The sequence below is a fragment of the Ursus maritimus genome, unplaced genomic scaffold, assembly GCF_017311325.1.
Source record: "Ursus maritimus isolate PB19 unplaced genomic scaffold, ASM1731132v1 scaffold_9, whole genome shotgun sequence".
Classification (NCBI taxonomy): domain Eukaryota; kingdom Metazoa; phylum Chordata; class Mammalia; order Carnivora; family Ursidae; genus Ursus; species Ursus maritimus.
In genome coordinates this window covers 79,578,794-79,602,617 of record NW_024427107.1, presented here as the reverse complement: position 1 = coordinate 79,602,617, position 23,824 = coordinate 79,578,794, and the positions used below count along the sequence as shown (strand labels likewise).

The 23,824-nt window shown below is 55.8% G+C and overlaps 1 protein-coding gene across 3 annotated transcripts in view; it reads left to right on the top strand.

The window, feature by feature from the left end:
* Positions 1–23,402, top strand: part of ZC3H3 (zinc finger CCCH-type containing 3) — a 91,706-nt gene extending 68,304 nt beyond the window's left edge. For 2 of the 3 annotated variants that reach the window (XM_040625732.1, XM_040625730.1), the window contains 4 exons: positions 3,631–3,762; positions 20,061–20,233; positions 20,828–21,210; positions 22,926–23,095. In XM_040625732.1, coding sequence (XP_040481666.1) covers positions 3,631–3,762; positions 20,061–20,233; positions 20,828–21,210; positions 22,926–22,957 — 720 coding nt within the window. In that variant the 3' untranslated portion in view covers positions 22,958–23,095. Of the gene's footprint in view, positions 1–3,630; positions 3,763–20,060; positions 20,234–20,827; positions 21,211–22,925 lie in introns of all 3 variants that reach the window. The other variant, XM_040625731.1, reaches the window with a different exon arrangement.
* The last annotated feature ends 422 nt before the right edge of the window (positions 23,403–23,824 follow it).

Sequence of the window (23,824 nt, the reverse complement as noted above, 5' to 3'; positions counted from 1 at the left end):
TGTGTGTGTGTGTGTGTGTGTGTGTGTGTGTGTGTGTGTGTGTGAGAGAGAGAGAGAGAGAGAGGAACCGTGGGCCTTCGTGGCCATCTGAGCAGCCTCTGGCCCCCACCTGCCCACCTTGGCTCTGGGGGGTGGTGACCTTGTGCCTAAAAGGGAGGCAGGGGGCTGTACATCAGTCTGGACTCCCTCCACCTTCTCATGCAGGACAAGCATTGCCCACCTGCCCCTCGTCTGCTACTGCCCTAGCCCCAGCCCCCCCCCCAACCCCAACTGCCCTGTCTGTGGGCATCCTGTCACCTGCTCCCTTCTTGTCACCACTGTCCATCTCATGCACAGCTCCCCCTTGGGCCAGTCAGTGAGCTCAGAGAGCACCTGATTAGTCTTTGTGCTTAGGGTTTTGGGGAATGGGCACCTGCCATGGCCCATGAGGGCCTCAGAGCCAGATGTGCTCGTCCAGGGCCTATGGAGGCTGAGGTCAGCACGGAGGTCCCTGTAGAGCCTGAGAGTGAAGACCTCAGGCTTTGCAGCTACGTACTCACTGTGATGTTTTTGTCGGATAACCCTGTCAATACGTAAGAATCACTACTGGCTCCTACGAAGCCAGGGGGCATTCGTGGACCCCCCCCCTCAGGTCCCATATCCCTGGGCCCTGTTCCTGGCAGAGGGACGTGGTGGGGAGCCCCCCCCCCAGCCCACCTGCCGATCCTGGGACCACCTGCCTTGAGACGAGGCCACCAGCCAGCTGCCAGATCTGGTCCCTGGACAGGCCGCCACCCTGCACCGGGTGGGGGTCTGGTAGGGTCCCAGCAGTGTATGCGACCCAGGCTGAAGGGAGCATAGGCGGTTTCCCTTAGGGGGCAGCAGTGCCTGCACCGAGAGTGGGAACCCTGACAAGGCTGCGCTGAGCAGCTTGGTGGGCAGCGGAGAGCCTGGGGCCCGTGGACCTGCCATGATGTGGCCCTCTTTCCCCACAGGCCGCACAGACCCTACCAGCAGCTGCAGCCGCTCCCTGGCCAGGTACGTCCCTCAGGGTTGGGCCTGGGGCTCACGGGTTGGGTGGGAGGGTCCCTCAGGCTCACAAAGCTCCACCCCCATCCACAGCCGGGCCGTCCAGCGCAGCCTGGCCATCGTCCGGCAGGCGAGGCAGCGGCGGCGGAAGCAGCAGCAGGAATACTGCATGTACTACAACCGGTTCGGCAGGTGCAACCACGGCCAGCACTGCCCCTACATCCACGACCCCGACAAGGTGGCCGTGTGCACCAGGTGCCCTCCGTCCCACCGGGCCGAGGGGGGGGGTGGCGCAGGGGGCCATGCAGGCGCCCTGCCTCTGGCTTCCCCTGCGCCTCTGACCCTCTTCCCTCCTTTGCACAGGTTTCTCCGGGGCACGTGCAAGAAGACAGATGGGACGTGCCCCTTCTCCCACCATGTGTCCAAGGAGAAGGTGAGCTCCCCCAGGCACCCGGCCTCCCTGCAGGCCCCGCCCCACGGTTCACCCCAGGCAGGGCTGCTGGCTGTGTGACCACCCCTACCCCGTGCCCCGGGGTGGCATCCCCCAGCTGCCACCCAAGCTGGGACCCAGCCCAGGCTGGGTGAGAGGTTGGCGGGGTCAGGCAGGGTGTGCTTAGAAGGGCAGCCGAGGACAGGTGGGCGCACTGCGGGGTCCCTCTCTCGCAGGCCCCTCCCCTTAGCCACCGTGAGCATGGGGGACCCCCTCATACAGTGCCCACCGTGGGGGCAGAGCCAGGGCAGTGCTGGGGCCCTGGCAGCAGCATGCCAGGAGCCCTGAGATGGGGGCTTAACGCGGGCTGGGCTGCCTGCCACCCACCCCCACTCTGGGGCCGCAGCAGGGTTAGAGGAGGCGGGATCGGGCCGAGGCTGCCGCTACAACAGCTTTTCCCCTTGAGGAACTTGAAAAGAATCAGCATTTTTCTCCCTAATAGAGCTTCGAAACTCTGTTGTGAGCAATTTGGAAATTCACGTCGAGTTTCAGGTTCATTAGCTCCGGCTCCGAAGCCGGTGCACATTCTGAGCTGTCTAATGTGGACGCCGCACTCGCGCCCTGAATTAATGTTATTGTTATTTGTGTGGACGTGGTGGGTGCAAACAAGGTTAATTGAAATGAGAATGCAGTTTCCTCTCGATAACGGCCGTGCTGACAGCTAGGAGGAGTTCCGTTTGCTGTAAGAGTTGGCTTTATTATCCCTTTTTATTAGGGCTAATTTGGGCTCTATATCAAAAGCCACATTAAGGGAATTGTTTGCAGCCGCACCACCGCAAGCCCCAAACGGGCCAGCCCTTCTCCCCTGTGCGCTGCAGTTAAAAGACAATTAAAGATAAACTCTTCACGTTAAATCACCCTTTGTTTCTTTGCTTTCTCCCTCATTCCCTCCCTGGCCTCCCCCCTGCCCTGCCCTGGAAACCCCTGCATGGGGTTCCTGGCAGGCCGGCCAGAGCTCAGTGTGGAAGTGTGAGGAGCCAAGCCCTGGGGTGCCCACTAGTGGAGACCCCCGCGGGGAACAGGGGCTGCAGTGGGGTGCGTGAAGGCGGGTCTGACAGGAGAGAGGAGGAGAGGCGAGCTCCCAGAGAGGCTCCTGCAGGGGTAGCAGGCCTGGGGAAGGTGGGAGGCCCAGGGAGGGGCCCCAGAGAGGAGTCGCCTGACAAAGTGGCAACTGCAGAGGTCAGGGTGGGCAAGATCAGAGATCCTTCCTCGCTGGCCCTCAGGCCTCAGCTTCCTCCAACGGGGGAAGGTGGGCTTCATTTCTCTCTCTCTCCCCCAGTCTAGGGGCCAGGGACTGCTGCGCTGCACAGCCCTGCCCAGGCTGCCCATTGCATGTTCCCTTCCTGCCCCCCGCCCCCGCCCAGGTCTTCCCTGGGCCCACCTGCTGGCAGCCAGGGCACTGGAGCCAGGCCCCCTGCCAGGCCTCTGCAGTGCCAGTCTGTGGTCAGTGCAGCCCTGGGCTGCTCCAGGGCATTTCCCTGCCTACCCACAGTCCATCCCTAGGCTTCCCTGGGTGGAAACAGGTCACCAGCCCATGGACACTGCCAGGTGTCCAGGCAGCTGGGAAATTGGCTGAATCTCTAGGCCCTGTAGGCTGTCGCCCTACCTAGAGCCCCCATGCTCTGTGTCCCCCTTGCGCTTCCAGACAGCAGCCCCTCCTGGCCTATCCCGCCATGGCCCCACTGCCTGGACACTAGGCAGTCTCAGAGCAGCTGACAGAACATCTGGACCTCAGCCATCCTGCAGGGATGTCTTCACCTGGGCTGTTTGAGGGCACGTGTGCCTGCCCAGACAACTTTGCCTTCTGGGGAAGCAGGGGGTCTGCCTTTGGGGTGGGCAGCCCTCACCTGGCATGGCCCCAGGTGCTCTTGGCTCCTGATGGCCCCCTCCTGCTGGCCAGCAGTGTGTGTCCCTTTCTCCCTAGGCGGGGGTCTCTGTGTGGCTCACACCTGGCCTTGGAGCCCTAGGCAGGCCCTTCGAGTCCAGGCGTTTTACCTGTGAAGTGAGGTGCAGGCTCCTGACGGAGGGCTGCTGGAGGTGGGGGCCACAGTAGCACTGGGCAGACTGGGCCCATGTGCCAAAGGAGCCGCGTGGGTCTGCTGGCCCTCACCACCGTCCCCTTGCCCCTACAGATGCCCGTGTGCTCCTACTTCTTAAAGGGGATTTGCAGCAACAGCAGCTGTCCCTATAGCCACGTCTACGTGTCCCGGAAGGCGGAGGTCTGCACCGACTTTCTCAAAGGCTACTGCCCACTGGGTGCAAAGGTGAGGGGCGTGGGGGGTCGGCGGGCAGCACCCAGTCCCCAGCAGTGGGCCGGCTGTGCTCCTCAGGATCTTCCTTGGAGGTCGCGTAACCCCAGGGTGACGGGGTAACCCCCGTGGAAACGGGCTGGTGCAAGGGGAATGAGGAAACCGGGTCGCGAGGGCCGCCTGCGAGCTGGCAGCTCTGCTTCGCCTCCTCTTCGCGGGCACGTCACTGCGCTGTCGCCCTCGCCTGTCAGCGAGAGTGGTGCTGTGGTGGGAAATTCCCGACAGCCGAGCACGCTGGCTCCTTCCCTTCTCAGTTACCGTCCTGCTCTCCAGAGGGGACTCTGTCGCCCTCCTCATCCCCACGTGGGCCTGCGGGGCGGCAGGGCCCTGGGCTGGGAACCCCAAGACAGGCCTCTTTAGTCCCAGGGGCCGCTGGGGCCTGCAGTCTGGATTGGGGCGACCGGAGCTGGGGCTTCCTGGGGACCCCCAGTGGGCAGGGCAGCAGGCCGGGGCCTGAGCAAGGGGAACACGCATCAGTGCGGGGACAGCCTGAGACCTGACCATCCCCCACCCCCCACCCCCATTTCACACCGTGGGGCCCGTGTCCCTTCCTTCCCCACGTCCTCTCCCTCCTGCCACAAGGCCAGGGTCTGGGCCTGGCCAGGCTTGGCAGACCTGGGGACCCAACCTGGAGCCAGCGGGTCGCCTTGAAGGACGCCCAGAGCCCTGGCAGGGAGGCCCCTCCCCGGGAGGTGGGGCCCGGGTAGGGTGGGGTGGCGGGACCCCCGCGGATGCTGTGCGTGATTAGTGTAAGATATTCCAATGTAAATGAAAATATCAAAGTGATATTTAAGTCCTGCTTCTATTAGTGGAAGTGCTTACTGCGTCCCTTTCGGCGTGTTGGCGCTGCGTGTCTGCCGCATGATGGATAGCGGCTTGTAATTATATATGGGGGAAAGCGCTGAGCAGGCCAGATCCAGCGGGAGGCGAGGCAGCAGCCTGGGCCGGTGAGGGTTAATTTTATTCTCTAAATAATATAAAAAGTGCTGAGTCGTCGCCTTGTGCCTGATGTACAAGTCCTCAAACGGGCCCCAGAGAGTTTATAATATTCCACTGAATCAAGTGAAATTGTTAACCTTGCTTCATAAAGCCCTGGCTTGTTAAAGAGGTGCGCTCCCTTTTCTTGTGAATCATTTAGGCTGGGAGTAAATCTCTGCTCCTTTCCCTCTTCGGGGGCCACACGTCTGCTGCGGGACCTGCCGCTCCGGCCCCCCGGCCCGTCTCCTCTCCTTCCCTCAGGAGAGTCCCTTCTGTCCCTCAGCTGCTCAGGACACATGGGCAAGGACAGGAGTCCTTCCGTGGGATGCCTGCCGCCTCGGGGGGCCTGACGCCTGGACGCCATGGTTCCAGCAAGGGCCGTGCTCCCCGTGCTCACTTGACAGGGTGTCCGCTGAGGGGCCTCCCCTTGTCCCCTCTCTGGCTAATGCATGTTTGAGGGAGACACTTGGAGACTCCGGACGCCCTTATGCTCACCTGCTAGTTTTCATAGCCCCTGGCGATTCTCGTCTGCCACCTTCTCTTTCCCAGCACCCACTTGTTCCCATTGAGGCCTGTGTGTGTGCACGTGTGCGTGTGCACGAACGTGTGTGCGTGTGTGTGTATGTGTGCACGAACGTGTGTGTGCACGAGCGTGTGTGTGTGCGTGCATGTGCGTGTGTACTTGTGCGTGCGTGTGGCTGTGGCCCTGGGCTCCTGCCGTGCACAGTCCGCGTCCTGCTGAGCGAGGCTCCCGTGACCCGCGACGTGTGCTGCGGTCACTCCGTATGCTCCGGCTCCACCAGAGGCTGCTGGCCGCCAGCGTCCAGAACTGGGAGATGCCCGTGTGCGTGTGGTGTCAGTCCGTCGCTGCCCCATATCAAACCCGGGAGTCCGCCTGCCACCGCCCTTGCAGCCCAGTGCTCTCTGCTGAGGCCTCTGCCGGCCTGCGCATCAGTGCATGGCCTGCACGGGGTGCTCTGGTTGCTAGCGGGGCTCCTGGCAGTCCGCTGAGCTGCTAGGGACGGCCCTCCACGGCCCCTGCTGTCCTCTATGTCGTCCTGCCTCACACAAGCTCTCATGTCCTGCCAGCATCACCCTTTGGCTTCAAGGTCCCAGGCCGAGTTTGTATCACTGGTTGGCATTGCTGGTGGTGTCCTTCCTTCGGCTGAAATCCTTCCTGTGTTTGTGGGGGAGAGTCCATGTGTGTCACCCTGCGGTCCTGTTCCCGGACCTGCCCCGTCCTCCTCAGTGCAGTGGGCCTGAGAGGAGGCCCCGGGGCAGGGGCTCAGACCCTAGCCCAACCCCGTCCCTACCGCATGAGACCCACCGCACCTCACTGCCTCACCCCTTGGGGCCTCCACTTCTTGTTCAGTAAAATTAGGCTGATGGGAGTCCCTGCCGCAGCGGGGATGGTGGCAAGTAGAACTTTCTTTGCCGCCTTTGGAGCAGGCCTTGGGCAAGTGTTAGCTCTTGTTGAGTTGGCTGTAGTGTGAAGTCGGATACCACTTAGGCTTCATCTGTGGAGTGGGCCCTGTCCCTCCAAACTGCGTACGAGACTCCCCTGCTCTCCTGTCTGCTTCGGGTGCCTGTTTTAAGAAGCCCAGCTTCATGGAGGTGCAGCTCCAGTGTCACCGGTTCAGCGCAAAGGCGGGGTCGCGCAGCAGTCCCCAGCATCCAGTTCCAGAGCACGTCTGTCACTGCAGACACTCCTCCACTCCCCTTGGGGTCAGTCCCATCTGTGCTCCCCCCAGCCAGACAGTAGTGATCTACCCGCCGTCTCTGCACACGGGTCTTTTCTGGACGTGTCCCACCTGGAAGTCCTGCAGCGCACAACCTTTGCGGTCCGCCCTCTCCCTTCTAATCTGGTTTTGAGGGTCAGGCCCACGCTCCTTTTCATGGCTGAACAGTGCACCATTATGGGCAGAGAGCCCGTTGCGTTCGTTCATTCGTCAGGGGGTGGACGTTTGGGTTGTCCCCAGTTTGGGGCCATGTGAACGTTGGTGTGCGAATCTGTGTGAGCACACGGGCTCTCGTCCTCTGGCGTAGACACCTTGGAGTGGGGTTGCTGGGTCACGTGGCGGCTGCAGGCCTCACTACGTGGTTTCTCGTGTGGCCGCGCTGCTTATGGTGCCACCAGGAGCGAATGCGGCTTCATTCGGTCACGTGCTTGCCAGCACTTGTCACCATCTGTCCTGTTGACCTCGGCTCTCTGGCGCTGCGAGGCGGTCTCACTGTGGCTTCATTTTGCGTTTCCCTGACAGCTAATGATGGTCAACGCTGCGTGTTTCTTGGCCATTCCTTTATCTTTGTTTACGCTGTTTTATTGAGGGGGAGCTGTGTGGCTCAGGCGATTGCGCTTCTGACTCTTGATTTCGGCTGGGGTCATGATCTCAGGGTTGTGGGATCGAGCCCCCATGTCAGGCTCTGCGCTCAGTGGGGAGTCTGCTTGAGTTTCTCTCTCCCTCTCCTGCCTGCTGCTCTCCCTGCTCCTTCTCTCTCTCACTCTCTCTCAAATAAATAGTTCTAAAAAAATTTTTTTTAATAAAATCTTAAAAAAAACCCACAGTTTTATTGAGATAAAATTCATGTAGCATACAATTCACCTATTTAAGTGTACAATAGAATGATTTTTGGTATATTACATTATTAAATTTTTTAATTGTGATAAAATAAATATAATGTAAAATTTTCCGTTTCTTTTTCTTTTTTAAAAATTTTTATTATTTGAGAGAGAGAGAGTGAGCACAAGCAGGGGGAGGGGCAGAGGGAGAGGGAGAAGCAGGTCCCCGCTGAGCAGGGAGCCCGATGTGGACTCGATCCCAGGACCCTGGGATCCTGACCTGAGCTGAAGGCAGACACTCAGCCGACGGAGCCATGCAGGCGTCCCCGAATTTGCCGTTTCTATCTGTACAACGCAGTGGCATTGCTCGTGCTCACGGTGTTGCACGGCCACCACGATGGTCTATTTCCAGAACTTTTTCATCACCCCAGGCGGAAGCCGTAAGCATTCAGGGATGACTCCCCACTACCCCTGCTCCTCAGCCTCGGGCCCCGCCGAGCTGCACTTTGTCCCTGTGGACCGGCCTGTCGGTAGGTATTTAATAGCGGTAGACTCCTCGCGTCTGTCCTCTTGTGTCCGCTTCTCTCACTCAGCGGACTGTCGGCACTCGTCCACGTGGTAGCCTGTACCTCACTCCTCTGAGGGCCCATAACATCCCATTTACATCCGGACCACACTCGGGGGGACGCTTGGGTTGTGCCTTCTGGGTCCGTAGCTCATGCTGCTGGGGACGTGGTCGTGTCAGCCTCTCTTCAAGTGCCTGCTGTCACGGCCTTTGCATGGATAACCGGGAGTGGAACTGCAGGACCATCTGGCAGTTCGAGGTCGAGCTTTCTGAGGAACCGACAAGCTGTTTTCCGTGATGGTTGTGCTATTGTACGCCCCTACCAGCAGCTTACCTCCTCGCCAGGTCTCTGTTACCCCCTTCTTCTAATAGCCGTCGTAGTGGGTATCTGGTTGTTTAAACTTGCATCGCCCTGAAGACTAAGGATGTGGAGCACCTTTTCGTGTCCTTGTTGGTCATCGGTACATCTTTGCAGAAATGTCTGTTCACCTCCTTTGCCCATTTTTGAATGGGGTTGTTTGGGGGTGTTTTGTTGTTGAGTCATAAGACTTCTTTATATGTTCTGGAAATTAAACCCTTGTCAGAAGAGGATGTATGACTCTTTTCTCCCATTCTGTCTTTTCACTCTCTTGACAGTGTACTTTGATGCATGAGTTTTCCATTGATTAAGTACAATTTATCTGTTTTTTTTCCATTGCATGTGTTTTGGGTGTTATATCTGAGAAACACTTGTCCAACGCAATGTCAGCGAACCTTTTCCCTGTGTATTCTTGTGAGAGTTTAATAGTTTCAGTTCTTAAGTTTAGGTGTTTGATCCATTTTGAGTCAATTTTCGTATGCGGTATAAGACGAGGGCCCAGCGTCAGTCTCCTGTGTGTGGGCAGTTTGCCCAGCACCATTTGCTGAAAAGGCTGTGCTTCCCCCACTGGCACCTTGTTGAAAGTCTGTTCGCCATGTATATGGTGGTTCGTTTCTGGGCACTGTGTTCTGTCCCATTGGTCTCTATGTCTGTCCTTAACCAAGCATTTTGATTATGATAGCTTTGTAATAAATTTTGAAATCAGGAAATATAAATCCCTCAATTTTATTGTTCTTTTCCAAGATTATTTTGACTATTCGGGCGTCATTTGAGATTCCATATGAATTTTAGGATGGGCTTTTTCTTTAAAAAAACAAAAAACGGGGGGTGGCTTTGGAATTTTGGTAGGGATCGCATTGACTCTGTAGGTCATTCTGGGTGCTTTTGTCATCTCGATAACAGGAAGTCTTCCAGTCCATGAACATGGGATGTCTTTCCATTTATTTAGACTTTCTTTAATTTCTTTCAGCAGTATTTTGTAGTTTTTAGTGTGTAAGTTTTTTGCCTCCTTGGTTAAAATTATTCCAAAGTATCTTACATTTTTTGATGTTATTGTAAATGGAATTTTAAAAAATTTCCTCTTTTAGATTGTTCTTTGCAAGTGTGTAGTAGTAAGTTGATTTTGTGTGTGTGTGTTGATTTTATATTCTGGAATTTTGCTGACTCCATATATCAGCTCTGACAGTTTTTTTGTGGGTTCTTTAGGGTTTTCTATATGATCATGTCATCTAACAGAGATAATTTTCTTCCTTTTAAACTTAGGTTTTACATATTTTTAAAATATTTATTTAGCCTAATTGACTAGAATTGCTAGTACTGTGTTGAATAAAAGTGGCAAAAGGGGGCATCCTTGTCTTGTTCTTCGTCTTAGAGGAAAAGCTTTTAGTCTTTCACCATCATTGAATGTGATGTTAGTTGTGGGCTTTTCACATATGATTTTTATCCTGTTGGGGATGTTCCTTTCTATTCCTGGTTTATTTTGTGTTTTTATTGTAAAAGGTGTTGAGTCTTGTCAGATCTTTTTTGCATCAGTTGAGATGATCATGTGGTTTTCTTCTTCCTTCATTCTGTTAAGGTGGCCAATCAGTCATATTGACCACCTTGAATTACATTTATGCTGATTGATTTTTGTATGTTGAATATCCTTGCATTCTAAGAATAAATCCCATTGCTGGGGCGCCTGGGTGGCACAGCGGTTAAGCGTCTGCCTTCAGCTCAGGGCGTGATCCCGGCGTTCTGGGATCGAGCCCCACATCAGGCTCTTCCACTATGAGCCTGCTTCTTCCTCTCCCACTCCCCCTGCTTGTGTTCCCTCTCTCGCTGGCTGTCTCTATCTCTGTCACATAAATAAATAAAATCTTTAAAAAAAAAAAAAAAAAGAATAAATCCCATTGCTGAGTTCAGTTTTTTAGTATTTTGTTGATGAGTTTTTGCATCTATATTTATGAGGAATTATTGATCTGTAGTTTCCTTTCCTGTAGTGTCTTTGGTTTGGTATCAGGGTAAGGCTAGCCTCATAGGTTGTTTGGCTATTTGGAGCTGGGAAGGATTCCTTACACTTCAGTTTTTTGGAAGGATTTGAGAAGAATTGGTGTTCATTCTTCTTTACGTGTTTAGTAGAATTCACCAGTGAAGCCCTCTGGTCTCGGGCTTCTCTTTATTGGTAGGTTTCTGATTACTGACTCAGTCCCCTCACTGTAGAAAGAGCCAGTCAGAGTTTCTGTTTCTTCTTGAGTCAATTTTTGTGGATTGTGTATTTCTAGGAATTGGTCCATCTCATCTAAGTTGTTAAAATCGTATGGGTAGAATTGGTTGAAGTACGCCGTAATTATCTTTCTGATGTGTGCAGGGTCTGTAGTGACCTGTTTCATTCCTGATATTGGATATTTGTGACTTTTACCTTTTTCTTTGTTCGTTTTGCTAGAGGTTTGTCAATATTATTGATCTTTTTAAAGGGTCAGCTCTTTGTTTCATTGATTTTTCTCTTATTGTTTTTTTTTTTCTTTTTGGTTTTATTGATTTCTGCTCATATCATTACTTTTTCTTTCTGTTCCTTTGGGTTTATTTTGCTCCACCCCCCCCCTCCCCGCCCCAGGTCTTGAGGTGGGAATTTTGACTATTGATTTGAAATATTTCCTCTTATGTATGAATTTAGTTAGCTGGATCCTACAAATTTTGAGATGTATTTTCATTTAGTTCTGGTTGTTTTTGTTCGTTGTCTCCGCCCACCCCTTGAGACTTTCTCTTTGGTCCACAGATTATTGTTTGGTTTCCAAGTGTTTGGAGATTTTCCTGTTATCTTTCTGTCACTGATTCCTAGTTGTGAGTCTGTGATGGTGAAGAATATACTCTGTATGATTTTAATTCTTTTTTAAGTTTTTTTGGCTTTGTGTTATGGCCCAGGATATGCTTGGTATATGTTCTGTGGGCACTTGAAAATAATATATACTTGACCCTTGTTGAGTAAAGTGGAATGTGTTATAAATATTGATAAGATTTTGCTGGTTAAAGGCATTTCTGAATTCTGTATCCTTGCTGATTTTCTATTTAGTTGTTCAGTCAGTTGTTGAGAGGGGGGTGTTGAAGTCACCACCTATAACTTTGGGTTTGTTGCTTTCTCCGTTCATATCTATCAGTTTTTACTTCATGTATTTCGTAGCTCCTATTTTGTGCATGTAAATTTAAGATCGCTAGGTCTTCTTGATGGAGTGATGCTTTTATCAGTATAAAATGTTACCTCTCTGTAATTTTCTTTACTCTGAAGTCTGCTTTATGTGGTATTAATGCGGCCACTCCTGCTCTCATTCGATCAGTGTTTGCGTGATATAACTTCTTTCCCTCTTTCTGCTTTGAGCTCACCTATCACACTGTATTTGAAGTACCTTTCTTGTAGACAGCAGATAGTTGGCTCATCTTTTAAAACTGACTTGTCAGTCTTTGTCTTTTAATTGGTATATTTAGGCTAGTTACACTTAATGTAATTATTGCTATGTTAGGGGTTAGGTCTGCAATTTGATTTCTGTTAGTTTCTGTGTTTTGTTCTCTTCTTCATTTCTGTCTTTTTGTCTGTTACTTGAACAATTTTATTGTTCTTATCACTGGTGTTGTCATTTACCAGTTCAGTTGAAGTGCAGAAACCTCACCTTCCTTTATGTCCCTTTACCCTTCTCCATCCGTACCTGCCTTGCATATGTCTTTCACAGACATTTAAAACCACAGCAGACACTGACAGTTTTTGCTTCAATATTCAAACATAATTGAGGAGACTCAAGGGAAGTCTGGTGTGTTTACCCATATTTTGGTCATCTCAGTCTGCCCTTCTGGTGTTCCAAGGCTTTGTCTCTTATTGTTTCTTTTCTGTTTAGAAAACTTACTATAGCATTTTTAGGGCAGGTCTGCTGGTGACGAATTTTCATGGTTTTCCTTCATTTAAGAATGTCTGGATTTCCCCACATTCTTGAAGGATTTTGTTTTGTTTTGTTTTGTTTGCTGCATATGGGCTTCTGAGCTGATGGTTCTCCGTCTCAGCACTTGTAAATGTTATACGACCTCCTCTGGCCTCGATGGTGCTGAAGGAGAAATCCACTGTCATTTGAACTTTTCCCCCACAGGTAAAGTGTCACTTTTCTCTGGCTGTTTGGAGGATTCTTTGTAGCTTTTACAAGTTTGACTGTGGTGCAGTTTTTGGTGGATTTCTTTGCTTTTTACTGTTTTGGGTTCACTCAGCTTCTTGAATCTGTAGGCTTATGTTTTTTGGCAAGTTTGGGATATTTTCAGCTATTACTCTTGTGTTCTTTCTCCTCTCCTTCCATAGCTCTGATTGCATGAATGTGGTATTCCCACGGGCTCTTGAGGCATTCTCCATGTTAGAAAGTCTGTTTTCTTTCTCTGTCAGGCAGATTGGTTAATTTCTGTTATTCTGTCTTCCAGCTCATGGAGTCTTTCCTTGGTGCCTCCCTTCTGCTGTTGAGACCATACACTGAGTTTTTTTTATTTCAGTTATTATACTTTTCAGTTCTAAAATTTCCATTTGGTTCTACCTTTTATTTTCTTTTTCTTGGTTGAGACTTTCTATGTTTTCGTTGTTTTAGCAGGTTTTTAATTGCTTGTTGAAACACACTTGTGGGGGGTACCTGGCGAGCTCGGTTGGCGGAGTGTGAAACTCCTGATCTTGGGGTTGTGAGTTTGAGCCCTGTGTTGGGTATAGAAATTACTTAAGAATAAAATCATAAAAATAAAATAAATAAACACATTCATGGTGCCCCTTTAAAATCGTTGCCACACCTCTGCTACTTCATGCTGCCATATGTGCTGTTGTCTGGAATTCCATTCAGTTCAAGGTCTGTACATTTTTCTGTTGTGATGAGCTACTTTTTATTGAAACCTGGATGTGTTATGAGGGTCTGGATCTTATTTAAACCTCCTATTTCAGCTAGTGCCCTGTGACACTGTGGGTGCAAGGGGAGTAGAGATCCAGGCCCCCCAGTTGGCCTCCACTGACGCCTGAGGAAGGGTTTCCCTGTTCCTCCTGGGTGGGTGGTATACTTACTTCCCGCCAAGCCTCCACTGGGGCTTCCCTGACTGGGAGGGGAAGGGGCCCCCGCATTCCCGCTTCTTCAGGGCCGCCTCTGGCACCACCCTAACAAGGCAGGTAGGGGCACTGGGGGCCGGGTCTCCCCACCCAGTCTTTGCTGGCCTGGGTGGGGTGGACAGTGTGTCGAGGGATCTGGCTGGACTCCCTTATCTGCACCTGTGGACACTTCCAGGTTGCTTCTTCAGTTCCATGTCAGGAATGACAAAGCAGAAGAAAGTTCCGGGGACCCACTGCCACACTGGCCTGTAGGTCCCTGACAGACCCTTCCTGTGGTCGTCACCTGTGTGGTGCCCAGTGCCCCCTGCCTCCTGCTTCACTGCTCCTCTGGGAGGCTTATTCACTGCGGGGAGCCCGGCACGGACTGTGCTCATGATTTATGTGTTTGATAAGCTGCTTGTTTGTAAAACTGTGGATTTACGGAGAAGTTGCAAAGCTAGTGCAGAGTCCCCACGCACCCCTCCCGCAGCCCTTGCTGTGGCCGGCCCCCACCAGCAGCAGGCTAACCGTCCACATCGGCAGAGGTACATGCGTGCATTCCTGCCAGCCTGACTCCAGGCTCGGTCTGCACTCTGTCTGGTTTCCCACTAATTTCCGTTTTCTGGGGCAGCCCATTGGATTTGGTTACCGTTTTGGAGTGAATGACTGAGGCCTTGACCCAAATGACCGCAGGAGTGGACGAGGATGGGCGCCTCCAGGGGCTGCTCAGAGGGAGAGTGGTTGAACACAGTTAGAGGAGGGATGGGGCGGGGGTCCGGGACTGTCTCCAAGCTGGGGAAGAGGTAGCTGTGGTGTGGGAGCATGGGAAGGAAGACGGTGAGTCACTGGGCACAGGGGACGTTGATGAAGCACCCCACTGGCACTGCGGGCAGAAGAAGCGGGAACTGGCCCCCAGGAGGGACAGGTGGCGATGGAGGCCAGTGTTTGGCCGGCTGAGGATGGAGACGAGCCAGCGAGACCGGGAGGAGTGGGAAGGCCAGGGCCCCTGCACAGCACCGTGTTGGGGGCTGCCGTGGGAAGGCCAGGGCCTCTGCACAGCACCGTGTTGGGGGCCGCCGTGGGAAGGCCAGGGCCCCTGCACAGCACCGTGTTGGGGGCCGCCGTGGGAAGGCCAGGGCCTCTGCACAGCACCGTGTTGGGGGCCGCCGTGGGAAGGCCAGGGCCTCTGCACAGCACCGTGTTGGGGGCCGCCGTGGGAAGGCCAGGGCCTCTGCACAGCACCGTGTTGGGGGCCGCCGTGGGAAGGCCAGGGCCTCTGCACAGCACCGTGTTGGGGGCCGCCGTGGGAAGGCCAGGGCCTCTGCACAGCACCGTGTTGGGGGCCGCCGTGGGAAGGCCAGGGCCTCTGCACAGCACCGTGTTGGGGGCCGCCGTGGGAAGGCCAGGGCCTCTGCACAGCACCGTGTTGGGGGCCGCCGTGGGAAGGCCAGGGCCTCTGCACAGCACCGTGTTGGGGGCCGCCGTGGGAAGGCCAGGGCCTCTGCACAGCACCGTGTTGGGGGCCGCCGTGGGAAGGCCAGGGCCTCTGCACAGCACCGTGTTGGGGGCCGCCGTGGGAAGGCCAGGGCCCTGCACAGCACCGTGTTGGGGGCTGCCGTGGGAAGGCCAGGGCCTCTGCACAGCACCGTGTTGGGGGCCGCCGTGGGAAGGCCAGGGCCTCTGCACAGCACCGTGTTGGGGGCCGCCGTGGGAAGGCCAGGGCCTCTGCACAGCACCGTGTTGGGGGCCGCCGTGGGAAGGCCAGGGCCTCTGCACAGCACCGTGGGAGCAGGCAGCCAGTGGGGAAAGGGCCCTGGGAAGGAGGTGGGGACCATGGGAGCCCCGGTGGCTGTGGGGGCGAGCACAAGTGGGCATTGCACTTGGTCCTGGCCTCTCGTGGCCTCACGCCTCTGGAAGGTGCTTCATGGAGGTCCGCTGACGGCCTGTGGGGGTCAGAGCATTAGCACTTGTCGTTAGCAAGGTGCAGGCCACCAGTCTGGGGGGTAGGCGACCTGCTGTCGTAGATGCTGGAGATGGTTTCCGGGTGGCTTATGCCCACTCACACTTGTGGACCAGTTTTCTTGCCAGTGCTTGGCGACATTCAACCTCTTTTTTCCTCTTTGAACGATTGAAGGACGAAAAGTTACTTCACTGTATTTTTTAATTTGCCTTTACTGGACTTATGAGGCCAAATGCCTTCCCTGTGTTTAAACCTTTTGGGCCTTTCCTTCTGAAAAATACGTGGGATTTTGTTGGTTTCTTTAGGTGAGAGTGGGGACAGTTTTCCACTGGGTTGGTTTTCTCTTGCTGATCACAGGGAATTTATAAGGTATAAATATGAACATAAAAATACATAAATATAAACTATTCTGGACATTAGCCTTTTGTCAGTCACATAAGTGGCAAACATCTTTGTGGTTTATTTTTTCCCTTCTTCGTGGTGTTGTTTTGAAGAATGGAAGTTCTTAATTTTAGTGAAAATGATTGTATCAATCTTTCTTTACAGCTTGCACCTTTGTGTCTTGTATGAAAAATCCTGCCAGCTTCCAGAAGTTTGGAGGGCCTTCCAAAAGCCCCGTAGGCTGGCCTTTCACACGTGGGCCTGTCTCCTTTGATCTAAGTGTCTGATGTGAGGTCGGGGTCCAGTTTCATTTTGCCCAAGCACCTTGCATTGGAAGGCCCATTTCCGGTAGGGTTCGTGGACGGGGCTCTGTCTCGGGGCTCTCGACTCCGCTCTGTGTGTATCCTTGAGCCGGTTCCGTGCTCGCCGGAGTCCTTGAGCCTCACGGTAATTCCTAAATACAAGGTAAATTCTTTCACCTTGTTCTTCTTCATAGGTGTTTTCACCTTTATCCTTCCAGAACTATGTTTTATTTTTTTTATTTTTATTTTTTTTTTAAAGATTTTATTTATTTATTTGACAGAGACAGCCAGCAAGAGAGGGAACACAAGCAGGGGGAGTGGGAGAGGAAGAACCAGGCTCCCAGCGGAGGAGCCTGATGTGGGGCTTGATCCCATAACGCCGGGATCACGCCCTGAGCCGAAGACAGACGCTTAACCGCTGTGCCACCCAGGCGCCCCCAGAACTATGTTTTAGATCCAATGTAACTTAAAAAAAAAAGTTAGAAATTTGATTGAGATTGTCTTGAATCGGGGTCTCTGGTGAGCGCTGGTCCCTGTCTTTCCAGGCAGTCTCTGGGCCTGTGAGCCGGCATCCGGCTCTGCTTGCACAGGCTGCACCTCGATGCCTTTTACTGAAGCTCTTCTTTGTCTCCGTGACATTTGTTCCTGTCATTTTTATTTTTATTATTATTATAAATAACGTGTTTTGAAATTTTATTTTTTTCACTGTTCGTTGGTGTGTAGACATGCAGTGCTTTATACTGATTTTGTCTCCAGGAGCCCTGCTAAACGGTATTAGTGATTGTTCCACTTTATCCACAGACTCTCCGGTTTGCTACATAAATAGAAATGTATCTTTTGCAGATAATGGCCATTTTCCCTCCTTTGAGCTCAAATGTGTTTTCTCCCTTTTCTTGCCTCTGCCCCAGCTGTGGTCCCAGCACCGTGCTAGTTAGTGATGGTAGTGGGCTTCCTGCCTTTCCCCGCTGTGAGTGATGCTTTCTGGAAGGTTCTTTCAAGAAACCCGTTATATTGGGCCACCTGGTGGCCCACTTGGTTGAGTGTCTGACTCTTGATTGTGGCTCAGGTCGTGATCTCAGGGTCCTGGGATCAAGGCCCAAGTCAGACTCACCCTCCCTCTGTCCCTCCCCCCACTGGCACTCTCTCTAAAATAAATAAGTAAATCTTTTTTTTTTTTTTTAAAGAAACCCTTTGTATTAAACTAAGGAAGTTCCATTCAACCAGTAATCTGCTAAACTTTGAATTAATGCTGAATTTATGAAACACTATTTGTATCTGTTGAGGCCACGGTATGATTCCACCCGTGTAGTCTGTCAGCGTGCTGATTGCCATTTGTTGATTTTCTCAGTTAAGCCGACCTTGCATTCCTGAGGTAAGCCCAGCCTGGTCCTGGGGCGGCAGTGTGTCCGTGCCCTGCGGGACTCTGTCACACCTCATGTAGCCGTGGGTGAAAATGGCCTGAGTGCCCTTTTGTGGTCTCGTGTGGTCAGGTTTTGCTCTCAGGGCCGCTGCAGCCCTGAGACAGAGTTGAGAGTCGTCCTCTCTGCCCCCGGCTGCGGACCGCTTCCTGCAAGGCCGGCTTACTGGACGAGCAGTGGGGCCCCAGGAAGACCCTGGGCTGCAGCTTGCTGTGTTTCTTAACTAGTGATTCACATGCATTTATGGTCCAAGGAATATTTGCTCACGTTTTTTTTTCTTGTCAGTGTTTCTAGAATTTGTCAGTTTCATCTGCGTTTTCATGTTCGCTGGCGTGGAGGTTGTTGGTTCTGTTGCCCTGGTGGCTCTTCCTCTGCAGTGCCAGTCCCAGGGCACACTTGTCCTTCCTAATGCTTATGTGTCCCTCTTTATTTCCTGATTCATCTTACCAGAGAGCCGACTCCTTGCCCTCGGTTTTGGCTGCTCGTTCGTGTCTTCATCTGTGTCTGCTCTGACCTAGTATTCCCTTCCCTCTGCTTAGCGCGGGGCATTCTGCTGTCCCCCCACCCGCTGAGCCGGGCCTGCTCCCTAACCCCTAACGGAGCCTGCAAGCCTGAGGACATCTCTCCGTGGTTTCTTATTTGACCTGCAATTGCTTAGTAGTGTTTTTGCTAATTTCCAGGCGTTTGGGGTTTTCTGGGGCTTCTGTTCGGTGGTTTGGCCTCGCTCTTTCCTCAGTGGGCCGGGTCTGCATGAAGATGTGAGGCCCTTGGAATTAGAGACACAGTTTGTGTCCAATATCCTTCTGAGTAGCTTTCTGCCATCATTGTACCTTCTTGACAGCTCTTGGAGGATTCAAGAACATTCTTCATATCCGACCCTGGATGTGTGGTGGTTCTAGGGAGGAGGGTTATAGCTCAGACCAGCACTGCCCAGTAGGAAGGTCTGCCGGATGTGAGCCACATGTGGGATTTTAAATGTTTTAGTAGCCACCTTAAAAGAGCAAAAACGGAACAGGTGAAATAAATTTCAGTTATTCTGCCCCACATTTCCACATGCAGTCAGAGAGGAAACATAACTGTGGCCTTTTACGTTCTTCCTTCTTGCCCAGCCCGGCCTCCTCTGATCTGGCAGCCCCATGCTGCCGCAGAGGCTCGGGGTCACCGTGTGGCTTGTGGCTACTGCCGTGGACAGCCCAGGGGCAGACGCCCTCTGGCCACCTATCTGCGTGCACTCGGCATCCCGGGAACTGGCTTCTCTTGTCTGGTGCCAGGTCTTCTCCACGCAGAGACCCTTCCTGTTCCCTCCCCCTGCCAAACTGCCCTCCTTCCCCAGCAGACCCCACCCTCTGGACCTCTTTGAGCAGACCTCACGAGGCTTCAGCTCTGTGTGAAGGGCACAGGGGAATGAGCAAGTGAGCAAACATTAGCCTTCTCTTGGGGGCAGGGATGGGTCTGGCCCCACCACAGGGCAAGCTGGCAGGGGGCTGCCGTGGGTGTTCAGGGGTCCTGCTGCCTGCCCAGATGGCCCTGCCAGTTCCAGCCTGCTCCCGTCTGCATGCCAGCCCCCAAGCACCAGTGTGAGGGGTTTCTAGTCTGTTGGTGGCAGCTGGGGGGCAGGTGTGAGGCCAAGAATTGGGCTGGTGCTCAGATTCTGCTCCAAGAATGGGCACACGCTCCATGGGGTCCTCAACCAGGCTGTCAGTGCTGGGTGCTGGGTGCTGGGTGCTGGGAGCAGGGCCAAAACCGGGGCTCCGAGGACGGGCTCCCAGGAGGAGCTTGGCCGGAAGTGGCTTCAAGGCTGTTCTCCGAGCAGTTCAGCCGGGACACAGCCCCTGTGCTGGGTGTGAGCGCCATGGCCACTCCAGCGCCCAGGCTGGCTTTCAGCTCAGTTCTGGGTGGGATTGGCAGAGACTGTGTTGTTCCTGTCGCCTGATCCAACATGAGGGGCAGTTGCTACATTCCGACTCTCCCAGGTCATGCCCACTGAGCCAGCTGCAGGGGTGGGTGGAGATCAGAGCACCCCTCCCCTGGAAGGGCCTCAGGCAGGAAGTAGGTGTGGAGCAGGCCTGGAGAGCTGGGCCCGATCACTCCCAACAGCTCCCGCCCCGGAAGCGGGCAGGCCAAGGAAAGGCCAGCCATGGGCAGAGCTCCATGGCTCCCTGTGGGCCTAGTGGGCAGCGCTGAGGCCTCGTGCTGCCCCGAGCACCTGCTGGGCGGCACGCCCCAAACTGGGTATAATTAGCCACCGTGACAGGTGTGGTGGATCGGGTGTGCGCTGGCCTCGGCCGACCTGGGCACCCCTGGGCTTGAAGCCTGATCCCCATGCAGTAAGGTCCTCCCAGGCACTGAGCCTACCCCCACATCCCCATCTTCTGCAGTCAGGAGGGGGGATTAGTGCCCCAGGAATCCCTATCCCAGCCGAGCAAGACCCCCCCCCCAGGCCAGCCCGGTCCCTGCCTTCTGTCCAGGCCCAGGGCCCGTCTGGGCAGCGCTGGCCCTCGCCCTTCTGATTGCTCAGGGTGCATGGATGGTGGCAGTGCAGGCTGCTCTGGCCTGGGGGGCCTCAGGCCCGGGGGGGAGGGAGGCAGAGCAGGTGGGGCCACCCCCCAGGGTGCAGAGGCCTGGACGGGCTCCCCCAGCTGCGCCTCTTCCCCCCACAGTGCAAGAAGAAACACACACTGCTGTGCCCTGACTTCTCTCGCAGGGGCCTCTGCCCCCGGGGCGCCCAGTGCCAGCTGCTGCACCGCAGCCAGAAGCGCCTCGGCCGGCGGGCGGCCCCAGAGCCGGGTGGTGCACCTCCCAGGGCCAAGGCCTCCTCCAGCCACGGAGCCAGGTGACGGGGACAGCGGGTGCTGTGTGCGTCAGCTTGAGGGGGGGGTCCTGAAGCAGTTCCTCCCTGCTCTTGGAGACATGCAGGACCTGAGCGGGGAGCCCCTATACCCCTTCGCAGCCCTTAAGTCTTCAGACCCAAAAAGAAACCTCAGTTCAAAGTTGGGGATCAAGCTGAGGACCTCCCTGGCCCAGACTGGCCTATGTGGGCCTGCCTGGTCCCTGCCCCACAGAGGAAGGTGGGGGCTTCTCAGCTACCCCACTCGCACCCCCAGAAAAGGGAAGATCCTGGGTGAGGCTCGTGGCTGGGGCCACGTTGTGCTCACCTGTCCTGTAAGTGGGCTCTCTGGCAGGTGAGGACAGGGTCGGTGTGGAGCCGGGGCCTGCTGGCCAGGCTCACCCCAGCTGCCTCAGGTCAGAGGACCCATGTCGTCATTGCCTGTCCTTTGGGACCGAGGGCCGGCCTCAGACCTGGATGGCGATGCCCCGTGGCTGCTGGGACAGGTGCCGCACAGCTGGTTGGCTAGCGCCCTCTGGACCCCAGCCCTGCGGAGCAGCCGCCCACCCTCACACTCCTGCTCCCCTTCCTTTCCCACAGGAAGTCCTCGGCTGCCCAGCGCCCCACCAGACAGACGCCCATCTCCCCTACCTCCGTGGCTGCTGGCTCGGCCTCCCCTCCCTCCTCCCCACGGGTGTTAGCTGCAGCCTCAGGCTCTCCCCTGTCATCAAAGCCTCCCTCGTCCCCCTCTCCCTCCTCCTCCCCCCTCCCCTCTCCCTCCTCCCCCTCCCCCTCCTCCCCCTCCTCCCCCTCCCTGTCCTTGGACCAGGAGGAACTGTCTCTCCAGGAGGAGGCTGTCTCGGCGGCGGCGGGCTCCGGCAGCCTCTCCAAGCTGCCTTCCTTCATCTCCCTGCAGTCCTCGCCGAGCCCAGGAGGCCAGCCCAGGGCCCGGACCTCCAGAAGCCCCCCAACCAAGGACTCAGGTAGGCAGCTTGGCCCCTTGGGGCCCAGCATGGCACAGCCAGGGGCTCTTTTTTCAATGCCCACATCAGACCCACCGAGTCAGAATTCCCAGGTGGGGCCTGGGCTGGGTGCTGCTGGGCCACGCCCCCTGCTGGCAGGTGTTCGCCTCCCGCCCACAGGGGCCAGGCCGGCCGAGGTGTGAGCTCCGCAGCCGCCTCCGCACAGACCACCCCAGCCGAGGGCTGATTTAATTAGAAAGCACCCATTTCTGTTAATTTGTTCTGGAAGATCACCGCGCACTCCTGGAGAGAACAGATGTTCCCTCTCCCCCGATGAACATTTGGGGCTTGGTAAATGGCTCCACTCAGCCTTGTTTAGGAGAGAAAAGAGGATTTTATGGCTGCAAACGACCCTTTCTGTAAACATTTTACAGCTCTCCGCGCGTTTGAGTGACGATAAACCCCACGCAGCTCGGCGGGCTGCAAATTTGCGACCATACGGCTATCATTTTATTGTCATATTTCACGGTCGTAACGTTAATGGAAGATGCTTGCCGCAGCCTTCTCTAACGGCTCCGCTGAGCACGCTCAAACGCCTGCCTCCGAGGGGCCGGGACGACGGTGCCTATGTGCAGCCCCCACTTCAGGGCGCAAAGCTGCGGCCAGGCCTTCCACCTGCCCGCCTGGGACCAGGACACCAGCTACTTCCATCTGGGCAGGCTGCACTGGGGTGGGGAGGGAGCAGGTGGGGGCCCCAAGGCAGCCAACCCCAGGGTCACTGGAGGCCGGCAGGGTGGGCAAGGCCTAGGAGAGGCTGCAGAGACCTCCGCTGGCCTCCGAGGCTCCATCAGCCTTTATTTCCTGCCAGCCCTCCCCCGACCTGGCCAGGGCTGGGAGCTAGAGGGGTAGGTGGAGGTGGGCCTGGGAGGGCTCCGGGTCAGGAGACCGGGCTGCACCCACCCAGGCAGCTACCCCGTGGGGGCCATGGCCTACAGGCAGAGGCCAGTGAAGTCTGTAGGCCTGGAGCCCTGGCTGGCTGGGCCTGGCCTCTGGGTTCTGGCTTGGCTGAGCAGGTGACTGGAGTCCTCAGTCCTGACATGGGGGGCCCAGGAGGAGCGGCAGGCTCACGGGGACACGTAAATGGTGCCGTGCCCTGGGGCAGCTCTGTGGTCAGTGGGGACGGCAGCCTGAGAGGTGGCCTGGAGCATTCATAGCAGAGGAGAGGCATTGAGGCCCAGTGAGCACAGGGCACGTGGGGCAGGAACCCCCCCTCGGACGTGACTTTCTGTCCTCAGGCCCCCTGCTCTGCTGTGGGAAGCCCTCCCTGCCCCCAGGCCCTGTCCTTCTGCACAGGGACCCAGGTCCCTCCACCTCCCCAGCCAGCTGCTCGCAGGTGCACACGGTGCGGCTTCTTCCAGTGAGCTGGAAGGCACGGCGTAACCGCCACGTGCGGGTCTGGCAGCCTCGCCGCAGGTGTGAGCGTGCCCCGAGTCGTCGGGCTGCATGCAGGCAGCACGTGCCTGGTATTTATGGCCACACCGGCAGATTGCCGTGGCTCCCTGCACCCCAGGGCAGGCGGGGCCTGGAAGGCGGCCTGATCAATGCCACTTCCCCCCACTGCGTGGGCCTGGGCTGGATGGAGTCTCCCCCATCCTGACCCAGAAGCTTTGGCAGTAGGGGCGCTCCTCCCTGGCTAGGGGGTTCCTGGCACCTGACCTTTGCCCCTCTTGGAACAGGGAAAACTCTGCACATCAAACCCCGTCTGTGAGGGTCCAGGGGGCCGGCCCGCGCCTACCTCAGCCCCTCGTTCCCGCAGAGGAAGGAGGCTCCACCTGCCCCTGCCCCGGAGGAGGGGCCGCCTGCCACCGAGTCCCCCCCGGGAGCCCCGGGGTCGTTGCTCTGCCCGCCTGGCTTTCAGCCTTCCGTGACCAGTGTGCACCCAGGGCCTCGCCTTGTCCTTGGGCCGGGCTCCGCCCAGCCAGCCCCTCTGCACACCCACCTTCCTCCCACCCCCACCCCTGGGTCCTCAGCCTCGCACCCAGGATGTGCTCCAACCCCCAGCCCAGAGGGGTGCCAGGCAGGGCTCACCGCCAGGCCTGTGCCCACTGTGGGTGTGAGAGCAGCTGTGCCACGCACCCCCCACCTTGCCCCAGGACTCCTGCCAGGCTCCCTGGTGGGTGTTTTAGGTTCAGCAATAAAGGTTCTGTCCTGTGTCCGCTTGGCTCTTCTGACTGCCGTCACATCGCCGCCCAGCCCCCCTGCACCAGCTCGGATGGACACACGCTGTCCACAGACCCCAGAGGTGCCCCCTCCCAGCGGTGCCTCGCGGAAGAGAAAGGGCTGCCCACAGATCTTGGCGGCTGCAGGGTCTCTGTACAGGAAGGTCGGCCCTCCTCCCCACCTCCCTGAAATGGCTCAGAGGGCTGGGGCAACCTTTCCCCCATGGCCTGGGCCCGAGAGGAGGCCCTGGGGACGTGTTGGATGCAACAGGCTGGAGCCAGGGTCCCTCAAGCTGAGGTTCCATCCCCAGCCCCTGCTCTGGGTGTCGGGAGAGTGGCTGGGCCGGGGAGGGGGAGGGCGGGCAGCCGGAGGTGTGGGCGTTGCTGGAGGGACCCGGGGGGGGGGGGGGGGGGGG